This window comes from Pleurodeles waltl, chromosome 8, assembly GCF_031143425.1.
Source record: "Pleurodeles waltl isolate 20211129_DDA chromosome 8, aPleWal1.hap1.20221129, whole genome shotgun sequence".
NCBI lineage: Eukaryota > Metazoa > Chordata > Amphibia > Caudata > Salamandridae > Pleurodeles > Pleurodeles waltl.
Genome location: NC_090447.1, coordinates 123,966,311 through 123,980,145, shown reverse-complemented (window position 1 = coordinate 123,980,145; position 13,835 = coordinate 123,966,311). Strand labels below are relative to the sequence as shown.

At 49.4% G+C, this 13,835-nt stretch overlaps 1 protein-coding gene across 1 annotated transcript in view; it reads left to right on the top strand.

The window, feature by feature from the left end:
* RSF1 (remodeling and spacing factor 1) overlaps nt 1–13,835 on the top strand; it is a 502,800-nt gene that overhangs the window by 287,993 nt on the left and 200,972 nt on the right. The window contains exon 9 of the mRNA XM_069203919.1: nt 1,951–2,030. Within this exon, the coding sequence (XP_069060020.1) occupies nt 1,951–2,030 (80 nt within the window). The remainder of the gene's footprint in view (nt 1–1,950; nt 2,031–13,835) is intronic.

Sequence of the window (13,835 nt, the reverse complement as noted above, 5' to 3'; positions counted from 1 at the left end):
ACTATCCAAAATTGCCCTTGAGGGCATTGAGATAAGGAGCCCAAATAACTGGCTCCGTTGCATATAGATCAGCCTTTATGCAGTTTGGGCTTGGAGCCTTCTTGGTGACAATGGGCTTGAGGGCCTTTAATGAATCAGTAATGGAGATCACGAAGGAGTCGCGTCACGCCACTCAACGGGTCCTGCCAACATCCAGGCAAATGAGCTGCAAACATCTTGGTTAGGGTTGCATTAGATTCAAGGAGCTCAGATACTTAGAAATTTAAAGACTGGACAGGCAATTTCGTAACGTTAACTTTTTAAATATGTAATTACTGAGCCCAAATCCTCAGGTGCTACCTTTGGGATGTTTGGCCTGGGGTTTTCTCTGCCAGGTTTGTAAGCAGGGTGTAACGGTTTGTACATGTTATGCTGGACACTGAGTCTGCCAATCGGGATGGTTGTTTGTTATAGGAATTACAAAAACTGAGGCAGTTAGTGGGCAAGATTATTTTCTTATAGCGCAATTTGCGGGGCCCACAATGGTGTCTGAGCAGGGATTTCCCTTGTTGGAAGATCCCTTCTTTGTGTTGCCTTTAGAAAGGGGGGTCAATTTTTGAATTGGGACAAATGGTCTCAAACAGTTTCTTCTTATTCAAAACTTCTTCTCTCAGGCCGTCAAAACTGTCTAGATTGTTGTTACCAGCGTGTCTTTTACCAGATTTTGTGTCTTGCCTTGGTCCTACAACATTATCTTGTGATTTTCTTTTACCCATTAACGAAAAGCAGCACAGTCCCAGGTACTCACTGTTGAGGCTGAAAGCACCATCTCGAGGGGACCGCCAAGGGAAAGGACCAAGGGGTGGCCCTGCCCTGCCTCTTTCTATCACTGACGGGTGCAGGACAGGCCTGCCCTTGGCCTGAGCACATTCTGTGCTTGTCCCACGGGAGTAATCCAATCGATTTATAGAGCAATAGCAGTGGCGGCGGGAAAAGCTCAGTAAATGGCCCCTCCTCCTCCTTAAGGGGAAGTAGATATTAGGACTACGAGTCCCTGCAGCAGAAATGCAGGAGGTGTGTCCTGCGCCCTGGCAGTTATCCAAACGCTTTATAGCATGATAGCAGTGGCGTCGGAAAAAGCTCAGGAGACAGCCCCTCCTCCTTCAGTCGCAGTAGATGTTGGAACTACGAACCCCTGCAGCAGAAATGCAGCAAATGCATCCTGGATGAAAGCTATTCTCTTTGTTTTAAGAGAAGGCAAGTAGTTTAATTTTGTCCTGATGATGATGGATGATGGATGATGGATGATGATGACGTCTAGGGATTTTCAAGAGGTGAGAACGTATTTGTCTCGTACAGAGTTACAACAGTACTATAGAAATGCAATTACAAATAGTTCATGCCACAAACAGAAAACGTTTGCAACATGCAGTGTTGTAGAATTACATGCAGTCCCTCCAGACTCCCCACTGATAGAAGTACAATAGAAGGATGTAAGATTTTACTTAAACAGATGCAAGGACACAGACCAATATTCCAATGGGAAAAATACATATAATTTAAGGTGAAGTCTAGGTCCTGATGTATTTTGTGTTTTTGTGATCACAATTTATTATATGCACGTTCAAAATGAATCAAAGACTTGAAAGAAAAACATGTTGCATTAGTCTGAACCCAGTAACATATGACAGAAGAGTGCACAGCATATTAATTAGAACACTTCAAGATGAAAAGATTGTTACAGATAAGAAGCACTTTCTTATATTCCATAGCTCATTAAGCAACAATTAATTTTGTGTCAGTTTCAAAAATGAATTTTGCTGAAAGTATGACAACAGGTTATGCTGAAGATGAGTTACGATGTTTGGTTGTGTATTCTAAGCAGTTTTCAGCAATTCATTTCATTTGGTTCTGTTCTTGATACCCAAAACCAAGCTCAGGAGTTTAACCCATATTTTTCTCTCCCCTTAGAAATTACTGTGTGAAAAGCTTGAAGAACAGTTGCAGAATTTAGATGTCGTCCTAAAGAAGAAGGAACGGGCAGAGCGAAGGTAGCTTACATTACTATTTTTTGTCTTTTCATAAATGTTTTGTAGTGAAACAATATTAACATTTGAAACATGACTTTGTCTTACTTGTATTGGTGTTTATTGAACTAAGATCAGATGGGAATGCACAGATTTACAGGTAATCCTCTTTACGTTGCTCTTCGTTCTCCCAACCTTTTTGCTACTTTCTCTGCGACCTTTCTCTGTTGTCTCATAGTTCCTTAATATTGATGTTCTTTGGGAATATTGGACCTGGATTATAGGCTCTTCCTTTTATGCCAAGTTAAATGGAGGGACTAACAGTGATTCTGTTTTGTACAGACAAGTGGGCTCCTTATCTCCCTTACATGGATTTACCTTGTGAAGTAAGTACTATGTCGAGACTTGGTTGAATAAAGATTGACGGTAATCAACCTTTGCAGGAAAGGACCCCTTTTTTACATGGTCACCCCTACTTTTTGCCTGGTACATAATGCAGTTTTGACTGAAGCTGCATTGGGTTCCTGCTAACCAGCTCCCCACTACCAGATCTCTTTCCCTAAAGCTGTACAATTGTTCCCCATTTGGCAATTCTTGTGCCTACCTGTAAGTCCCTAGTAAATGGTACCCCCTGGTATCCAGGGCATGGGGACCACAGACTGCCATTGCCTGCGGCATATCTTGGTGCAGCTAAAAGTGAAAACACAACATGGCACATAGCCTGTGTGCCATGTCCCCTAACACTGCGTGTAATGGCCGCAGTACCCTACAGCAGACTTTACAGCCCTAAGATAGGGTGATTTATATTGTATATGAGGACATATCGAATTGTCGAATTATAGACATAGTAAGTGAACAGTGAAGTAATTTTAAGTATATGTTCTGGACACTCGTCCCCAGCTACATGATAGCTTCACTGAAACTAGGGATGTTTGGTATCAAACATCTCATAATAATCAACAGTCACTGATGCCAATGATACATTTAATAATACATGCACCCAGAGGTCATCTTAGAGGTGCCCCCTGAAGACCTACCAACTACTAGTGTGCGGACTGACTAGTTTTAGCTAGCCTCCCACCACCAGACACGATTCTGAGCCCCAAGGATGAGAGTCTTAAATCTTGAGAGGTTAGAAACAAAGTCTATTCTGGGAGAGGTGTTTGCACACCCCACCCAACAGGTGTGCTACCTGATGTGGACACAACATTTAGAAATGTGCTATCTTGGTGTTGGCAGAATTTAGGAACTCTGAGATAGGGTTATGCCCACTTCCCACAGGAAGTGGTCATATAGGGGTTGTAGTAACCCTGGGTGTAAGTATCCCATTGGCTACTACACTACACTCCTGAAATGCCCCTCTATTCAGTATTTAGAGGAGCTCCTGGCACAAAGAAATCAAATTCTTGCTGACCTTACAAGAAGGACACTCAAGACCTGCAAAAGCAAAGCCTGAGGAAGAAGCACCTGAGGGGCGTGGCCACGAAGCCAAAGATGGCGCACGCTTGATCCGTCTGCTCCGGAGGGGCCTAAACTTCTCCTGTTATCCTGGGCCTCCCCCCGGGGCAAATTGACGGGGAGCGAGTTCGGGGACCCGTGTGGGCGACCCGAGCACCGGTGGAGCCCAGAGCGAGCCTGGCGGAGCCCGTCGGAGGCGGCCGGCGAGCCCCTCGGCCTTGGGCCTGTCGCCGCGTTAATGTCGGGAGCCGGACTGAGCGAGTGAGCGAATACGCGGCTGGGCGTGGGACCGCGCGCCGTTTGAGGGGGAGCCAGCCGACCACGCCCCCCTCCTGCCTGGGGGTTGCTGCAGGGCTGTTCGTGGAAAGCCTTGTGTTCCCGAGACCGCGGAGGACAGTGTGACGGCGACCGGGGGTGCGTGCGGGCCCTCCGGCCCCACCCTCGCAAGTAAGGAGAAACGACCGGAGCCCCTGGGCTTGGCGGGGGGCCCGGCTGCCGGGAGCCTTGCTGTGGCGCCGACCCTGCATGCGGCACGCTGTGTCTGGCGGAAGGGGCCTCTGGTGTAGCGGACACCCACTTTGAGCACCGGCACACTCCTGCGGAACGGGCCGGGCCCCGGGAGGGCCGCCCTTGGGGAGGAAAGTACCGGACCCTCGGCCGAGGGAGACGATCGGCGGATAGAGGGGCCCCCTGTTGGATGGTCGTGCCCGTGGTGGCCTACTGCGCGAACGGAGCGCTGGCCCCTGAGCTTGGGACTAGCATGGTGGGCCCCGGGCCACAGAGCATGAAGGATCGCCCGGCTGCATTTGGGGAGATGAGAATCCCGGGGTGACCCCGACTGGGGCATGCCAATCGAAGAACTGAGTAACGGCGGACGGCCGGTGGCCCGGGGGTAAGGCACAGCGAAGCGGCGCTTTGCAGCGCCTCCTTAAGAGTGGATGAACTGCCTAGCAGGGCTCGCCTGCCGAAACGGGATGGGAGCGGTCCGCGGTACTCTGCGCGGTGGCCCACCGCAGGGGATGGTCGATAGTGGGCGCCTTGCCTGACCGGTCCGGTCCGGCCCCTGAAGTGGCGACTACTGTGGTCGAACTGGTGTGGTGCCTCGTGTCCTGGTGCAACGCGCCCCGAGTCCACGGAGATCCTGAGCGAGAAAGCACGGGTCTCTGGTGCTGATGGGATTCTACCTGGCGGCCCCTGCGGTTGAGACGGAAGTCCTAAATGGGGGATCCCCTGAGCTAACGCACCGTGGTCAGATTCGCCACTGGGGGGGGACGATCTCCTACGTAATCGATGTCCCCTAAGAACCGCCACAGGGCTAAAGTCATGGACGGCACAGCGACCCCCGGGCGCGGGGGGGGGGGGGACGTGCGGGGTCCATTGCAGGTCGATGTACAGGACACCCTGGACAAAATATTGGGTGCGATAGAAGACACTAAGTTAACACTGCAACACGACATCAATCAGGTCGCGGTTGAACTGGGCCTCTTGAGGGCTGACCATCACAAATTATCGGACAGAGTCAAAGAGACAGAAACCACACTGGCCGACATCGCACCAAAACAAAAAGACCTGCAGGCCGAAATGTCGCACCTCAGAGATAGAGTGATGCGACTAGAGCGAAGAGCTGAGGACGCAGAGGGGAGAAGCCGGCGGAATAACGTGCGAGTGGTGGGCCTCCCGGAGGGGGCTGAAAGATCAAATATGGTAGAATTCCTGGAAAAATAGTTGAGCACAGTGGTGGCACCGGGCCGGCTGACTTCATTCTACACTCTGGAAAGAGCGCACCGCGTGCCTGCGAGGCCCCTGGCGCCGGGCAGGCCCCCCCGAGTGGTAATCGCAAGATTACTACACTATAGAGACAGGGACATCTTGCTACAAAGGGCGCGAGAAGAGGGCCCATTTAAGGTAGCAAATGGCGAAGTCACGCTGTTCCCGGACTTTACAGTAGAGGTACAGAGTAAGCGTGCCTCATACATGGCAGTCAAAAGGGCCCTAAGGGACGAAGGTATACAATATTCGTTGCTGTACCCGGCTAAGCTGAAAGTAATGCTTGACAGTAAAACAACATTTCTTCAATCCCCGGAGGAGGCATGGGAATGGCTGGAAACTCATGGGACCCAGACAGAGCGGCTCGGGAGGGGGGGCCCGACCGGGGGTGGACCGCGCCGGCCCCGAAGGGAAAGACGGACCCGAAGTCGCCCACGCTTGGCACCATCCCGGAACCAAAAAGAAAGTGGCAGAAGAGCAGCACTGGAGGCAGCGGCCCGTGTGAACGGAGAGGGGACCCCCCGGGAGGACTCTGGCGGTGAATCTGACGAGACTGTGATGTCATCGGCGGGGGGCTCGAGCAGCTCGGTGCAGGCCCCGGTAGTGACCCCACAAACTGCAGATGACCTCTGAGGCCCAGAGGCTTACCGGATACCCCGGGGCGGGCGCAAATGATGCTCTAATGGCCCCTCCGTGCAGGGCCACCCCCCTACTGGAATCTCGCCTGTACAGGTGGACTGGCGAGAACTGCAACTAAAAGATGAAACATGCTGCACTGTTGCCCTGGGGAGGGGGAGTTGGGATAAGCAGTTACTAGTTAGGATGGCAAGGGGTGGTGAATGGTTGCGTAACAACAGTGCTTCACTAAGGATCAGGGGACAGCAGACGGTAAAAGTAGCAAAGAGTAGCCAATGTAAATTTAAAAATCACCAACATGGTAGAATACAATTTCTTAACGTGGAACGTTAGAGGGATGGGGTCACCGGCCAAGCGACACAAAATACTGGCTTATTTAAAAAGGAGGAATATACAGGTAGCAATGCTACAGGAGACCCACCTGGCGGCTGGTGAACCTGAGAGATTGAGACGTAGGTGGAGGGGGCGGGTGTTCGCAACAGAGTACTCAGCGTACGCAAGGGGAGTAATGATCTGGATCCGTGCAGGGGTTCCCCTAGAGATAGAAGCTTCCAACATAGATCGTGAGGGGAGGTTCGTGATTCTGGAGGGACAGCTATGCGGCACACCGATTGTCCTGTGCTGCATGTATGCCCCAAATCAGGACCAGATCCCCTTTTTGACGAAATTATCGAGCCACCTCACCCGCCAGAGGAGAGGAGAGCTTTTGGTTGGAGGGGACTTCAATAGTATATTAGATGTAGACTTGGATAGATCCTCCCCTCCACTACAGGGTGCAATGTCAAGTAAGATAGCTGGGAAACTTAGTGAATGGATGAGCTACTGGGGGCTAGTGGATATATGGCGGGAACAACACTTACACGACAGGGATTACTCATATTATTCGGGCCTTCACCGACTCCACACCAGAATCGACAGGGTGGCGTGTACGGCAGACCTTGCACGTGGGATGGTTCACTCAGAATATCTGGGCCGTACACTGTCCGACCACAGCCCCCTATTGGTAACATGGAGGGCTGCAGAGATTAGGCCCCCCATTCCGGCCTGGAGATTGTCCCCTACAGCACTTGAGGACCCAGCATATAGAGACGCCCTGAGACAGCATCTGACTGACCATATTCAATTTAACAGTGGATCCACCACCTCTAGATCTACGGAATGGGAGGCCCTCAAGGTGGTGACAAGGGGTTTTTGTCTTGGACAATCGGCCGGAGTGAGACGCACACTTGAAAGGGAGCTGACTACAGTAGAGAAGATAATACATGAGGGAGAACTTACTCAGGGGACTGGCACACTAGTAAATGAGAAATATACTCAGGCAAAGAGAGACCATTCCCAGATCGAAGAACAACTTAGATGCCACAGCACACAAAAATACTTTGCCTCCCTACAATCTGAAGAGGGTAGGTCTGGGAAAATGTTAGCCTGGTTGGTGAGGCCGGGTGGAGATGCTGAGCCCATCTCAAATGTGCTGGATAAGGAAGGGTCATGCAGAAGTAGACCAGGCCCTGTAAATGACGCATTCAAGGAATATTACACCTTTTTATATGGAAAACCGGCTGAAATCAGTACGGGGGTCTTTGATAATTACCTACAACATATACCTATAACGAGCCTGATGGCCGGAGACAGGGATAGGCTGGGGGGCCCAGTGACGGTGGCGGAGGTCAGTGAAGCTATAGCTCAATTAGCCTCAGGGAAGACCCCGGGAACGGACGGCCTCCCCATGAATTTTTTATAAAAAATTCGAGAAGCAACTGACCCCCCAGTTGGTAGAGATGTATACAGAATCGCTACAGAATGGGATAATGCCGTGCACCATGAGAGAGGCAATGGTAGTCCCACTCCCTAAGACAAAATCTAGGCAACCCTCGGTGACTGACTTCCGCCCCCTGTCAATGCTAAACAGTGATTTTAAAATACTAAGCAAGATCTTGGCCAACCGTTTACTCCCTCTTGTACCAACTCTGGTACATGTAGACCAGAATGGTTTCGTCCCGAATCGCAGCACCTCCTTAAATCTGAGACGTCTCTTTGCGGTCCTGAATATGCCTAGCGACATGAAACCTGCAGCAGGGGTGTTGCTCGCGGTGGATTTTGAGAAGGCATTTGACTCGATCAGATGGGACTACTTGAGAGCAGTGATGCTCCGTATGGGAATGGGTGAAGATTGGGTCAAATGGGTGGACTTGTTGTACACGTCACCACTGGCAAGAGTGAGAACAGGTAAAACAGTATCCGGAACTTACCCAATTCACAGGGGAACCAGACAAGGTTGCCCATTGTCCCCTCTGTTATTCGCCCTGGCCATCGAGCCGCTGGCGTCCCAGATGCGGCGGGAGGGCGTGGGTAGAGGAGTGGAATGGGGACACCAAGAACATATCATCTCGCTATATGCTGACGATATACTTGTCTACCTTAGGGACGGAGAGAAGGATCTCCCATGGGCGCTGGGAGTGCTGGAGAACTATGGGAACATATCTGGACTTTGCCTCAACCGTAGCAAGACATGCGTGTTCCCTATGGCTCCGGGCGGCGGACGCCCGACAACATGCCCTGGGGATATGATTTGGGCCCCTCGAACCTTTAAGTACTTGGGCATACAGGTGTTTCACGACAGGGCAGACTTGCGCGAGGGTAACCTGGGCAGAGCTCTACGATCCCTGAAGTCCTCGGTGGGGTTCTGGCGATCGCTGAAATTGACGATAATGGCCAGAGTTGCATTGTCCAAAATGGTAATGCTGCCCCGGCTTCTATACTACTTCGCTAACCTGCCCCTTCTGATTCCAACAGCGTGGTTTCGTGAACTTAACACCCTACTCAGGGAACTTATATGGGATGATGGCCGTAGACGCACCTCGCTCCAGATACTATGCAGGCCAACTAACAAGGGGGGTCTAGGAGCACCAGATTTTGAAGCCTACTACCTGGCATCCCAGCTACAATGGGTTGCCGGGTGGCTCACAGGTAAGGGTCACCTGGAGAGGTACGCCGACCGAGTAGTGGAGGACATAAATCAGTTCATTGCTCGAATGACAAATAGGAAGCTTAATCCCCACATGCACAGCCCGATGACAAAAGTGGCGTCAGCATGTTGGAAGAGGTGCGTGAAAAGGGATGGCACTGTCCCCCCGTACTCTCCGGCCCTACCCCTGGCGGTACTTACGATCGAGGCTGGTGAGAGGAACCTGGGAGGCATGAGCCTCGGAACCTAGAGGAGAGCAGGAATAGAAACGGTGGGAGACCTGTTTCAGGAGGGAGTGTTGAGATCTTTCACTAATCTTGTTGACAGTGGAGTCTCCCCGGGTCAGTTCCTTATGTATCATAAACTGATAAATGTGCTGAAAACGCACTGGATCACGGTCAACGCGGAACCAGCCACCCACAGGGTGCTGCATCTCCTATTGACATCAGGAGAGGAGTCCCATCTGATATCTAAATTATACCGAGTTCAAGTTGAGGATGCACTAGATTCCCTGCGGCCACTGAGAGAGAGATGGGGGAGGACAGTCGGTAGGGAACCGTCAGATGCGGAATGGAACAGAGCTTTGGCTTACCCCCGGTCCGTCGCTCGCAGTACGCGCCTGAGATATATACAATATAATTATCTCCACAGAACGTACCTCACCCCACATCGGCTAACAGTAATCTATGGGGGAGTTCCTAGGGTGTGCCCCAGATGTAAAAATGTAGACGCAAATTTTGACCACATGGTATGGACCTGTCCAGAGATCCAACTGGGGTGGGAAGAGGTGATGTCCGACCTATCGAGACTCCTTAATATGAACCTGACTCCGACCCCTGACAGATGTTTGATGGGCTTTGGGAATGGGTTGCCGCGGGGAAGAGTGGAGACCCGATTTCTGAATCTGGCACTGGTATTATATAGGAGACAGATCACAAAGAACTGGAAGGCACAGTTTCGGCCCCCCAGGGTTGGGTGGAGACAAGACGTTACAACATGGGCTAGAGCCGAACTCCAGGTCCTGAAGAGCGAGGAGGGGAGGGGACTGCGTCGCCACCCTATAGCACAGAAATGGGAAGTAGCAATGACAAGCTGGGACAATATATTGAGAACAGCGGACGCAGACACTCCAACAGGAGTGGAGACTGGATAAACATAGGAAGGGAGGAAATGTTGCCTCGCCCTCTAGGACATGATAAGGGAAGACACGATAAGGCCGAGATTAAACAAAAGGCGGGCAACAGGGGACAGAGCCCATGACATTGATTAACAGACAGGCTGGACCCGGTAGACGCCCCACCCACCTGAAACCAGACAAGTCTATGAGTAATGACACCATACATACTGGAAAAGCCAAGAAATGGCATCCCCCTGCATTAGCAGCCTCCACACCCCACTTTGCCATCGTGTTTAAGTTTAATTTAATTAATGTTTGAAACGAGTTAAAGGTGTTGTGTAATAGCTAGAAAAACATGACTCTGCTACACTAGGCCAATTGGGCAACCCATACGAGAAGAAGCGCCACTGATGTTCTATTCTTGCATACGTTTAAAGTATAAAGGTTATTGAATAATTAATGAAGTAGAACATTCAAACAATGTAGACAGTAGTGATATTAACACTGTTATGCACTAACACGAAGCAAACAAGATGGTGCTGTAAACATAATACTGTTTATTGAATGATAAAATGTTAATAAAAAAATATTTAAAAAAATAAAAAAGGAAGAAGCACCTGACTTGGTCCTAGCCCTGCTGGCCTGTCTGCTGTTCCCGCCGATTTGCACCAAAGTCAACTTGTCTTGCAAGCTGCTCTACCTCCAATAGCCTGGGAGGACTGCCTGCCTTCAACAAAGACCCAGGAACTCCTGTGAAGCAGATCTGCTTCCCTGTAACTTGCAGGCACTCCAAGAGACCTGAGAGGACTCCGTACTGCAAAAACCCAATGCTGGAAAGCACCACGGCACCTGTGCAGCCTAGCTCGAGCTGAAGTGGGCCAATAGTGCCAACATGATCCCCGAGCCCTCCAGAGATAAAGCCCACCTTGGATTTGCCTACAGTAGACTCAGCACCTCTACCTGCAGCCTCTGCCCACAGGCCCCCTCAACCGCAAGTGCACCTGGTGGAGAAAACCCAATTCCTCAGGACATCTCTGAACCCATTGCTCCTGGCCCCTGAGTGGAGGGCCAAAGGTGTCCCTCCATCCTGAGCATCTCAACACTTGAACCCACTTGTTTGGTTCTCCTCGATTGGATCCCTGTCCCAACCTACAACCTCTTTTCAGCCGGACTGAGCCCCATTGACTAACATTGGGCACTTGTACTACACCTTTGCACCAGACTGCCCCAGTACCGCCCGGTATGACCTGTTGATGTGGTCCTGACTTTTGCCCAACACTTACCTTAAGTCCAGGAGATTGGTCCTGTAAGTCACTGTACTATACATTAATGTAGTACTTGTTTTTCTCTCCATAGGATTACATTATAGCTTCTGAAAAACGACGTTGGAAACCTGAAAGTATTTTTCTTGCACAATGTACTTATCTCATCGCATTGATTATGATGCCTAAGTATATATAAAGATACTTGTTATTTTTGTGAAATGGTGTGGATCTCCTTATTGAGTTGTGTCTCATTTATTGACTATGCGTGTATTTGCAGATGTCTGACACGCCTCTCTGATAAGCCTAATACTGCTTGACCACATTATACTCTAAAAGAACACCTTGGGATTGCCAGACAAAAACCCTGTCCACTAGAAAGGGAACCCCTGGACCATTTGCACGATCTAATTCATTTTGATATGTCATATAAAAGGCCAACTTCCATGCAACCTTTGCATCACCAGCCAAGGAAGTATTACTAATTATTGTTTAGGTAAACCAAAAAGACTAATCTAAGACTGCAAAGTTGTATGTACCTTTTTCTATATGAGCAGAAAAGCTTGGCACTGACTTGGTTGAAAAGCATGACAGCATTTCTCCGACTGTGGGTGTGTTTAGATTTGAATCTCTGTTCTTTATATTTTATGAATGTGGGTAGTTAAATGTATATTTTCTTAAGAGCATGATAGATATTCTCTTGGTTTTGGGCGAAGACAAGTAGCTGTATTTTTTTTTAGGATGCTTTAATAGCTCCTGTCCATTGTTGCTGGTATAGCAGAGATTGTCATTTTCAGGTGCTCCCAGCAATTGCTAGAAATATATAAAGTGATAATCTGAATCCTAAAGCAGTGCAGTGTCAGCCGCTGTAAATTGCAGCTCAATAATGTTTCCATGGCAAACCACCCCCAAATGAAAAGAAGTTATTCCACTATTGTTTATGTGTGCAAGGTGACTTAGTGAAGGAAATGCTACTTACTTGTAATCATAGTCTGTGTGGGATATTTCGATTAAGTTAATAAATAGAATATTCTTGCCCTTCTGGTTAATCCCTGAACCCTTTACAAAAAGATATGTTTGATCGCATGTGTGGCTGTAGATACACATGCTCTGCATACTTCCACCATCTAGTGTTGGGTGAAGAAGGTTTCAAGTTGCTTTTTGTTCAAAAAGCCTTTCGAGTCCTGAGGTATAGTGACTCCTCCTCTTGTAGGTAATGCGCCCGGGCATTGACTCCATCTTCAGATTGTTTTCTTCCACCGTTGGGTCTGGTTGTGTTTTGAGTGTACTCCAGTTCAAGGCCATATTAGGCCTTTTCCCGTTATGGAAATTTCTAATCTGTCGATATTGTTATGGAATGCAGTACTTCTTTTTCCTTGCATGCTGGGACTGAAGAAAATGCTGTACTGGTCGACTAGTCTTGATCAAGGGCCTCAGGGTCGCGCCCTTTGAGCCGCTATCTTCTCCACACTTCAGGCAATGAAATCCTGATGGAACTGACACACTTCCGTTTCTGTTGGAAGTGTCAGTCAAAATTTCCAAGGACTGATCGCCACAAGGTTTGCAACCTTTGTCTATCGCTGGAGCATCGAGAAGAGGACTGTGATGCTTGCCGGTCTTCCGGTTGAAAAAGACTGCATGACTGGAGAGCTTGTCGCCAAGAGATGCAGCGACAAAGTTTCAATGCAACACCAAATAGCAACTACAGGAGGCTTCAGCTGTGGATGAGGAGTCTCTCTCCATTTGAGATTCAGATGCTGTCATTAAGCTTTAGATGCATGAAATTCCTGCGAGACAGACAACAGTGAGTAAGCCTCCCCCTGCTCCCACCAAAAAGCACATAAATAATGAAGCAAAGGCTATCAAGCCACCACTGCTGCTGGGCCATGGCAGGTATTGCAAAACTCCATTGCATGCCCCGTCTTTAGGCTCGGTACCAAAGCCAAAATATAAGCCTTCCACCTCGGTACCGACCCCAACACCACCAGCCTTGGCACTAAAACCTTCCACTTCACACTTGCCACTGACTGCTTCGGCACCGAAAATACTTTCTACCTGTACCCGACCTCTTCAGCACCGAAAGTAGAGTCCTTCTGCGCCGAGGAAACTCACTCTCCATGCAACCTCAGAGCCGATTCTTCAGGAAATTAAGCAACAGCTTTGTGCCAAGCAGTCACAACTGTATATACAACCACACACAGAGAGAATGATGATTAAAGGGGTGGTCACTACCCCATCTAAGAGGCAGCTTTCCTTTGAAGAGCAAATTAATCCACCAACGTCTCCAGTCAAACATAGCAGAATGGAAACAAACTTGGCAGACATCCACCCACCGTCTCCACCACCAATTACTCCACCAACAACAACTTCCTCTTCGCCACGATCTCAGGGTGACCCTCCTGACATCTCTCGACAGGGCTCACTACAATTTCACACATAACACAGGGGATGACAATCTTCCCCCTACATCCAGACACAGAGCCTTGGTCTCAGTATGATGTGGACAGTTATATAGACACTGACACAGATGTATACCCAGCAAGACCTTTGACTCCGGACGATACGACTTTATTTCAAGAACTCATTGGGAGGGCAGACACATACCATTAGGTGCCCCTTCACAA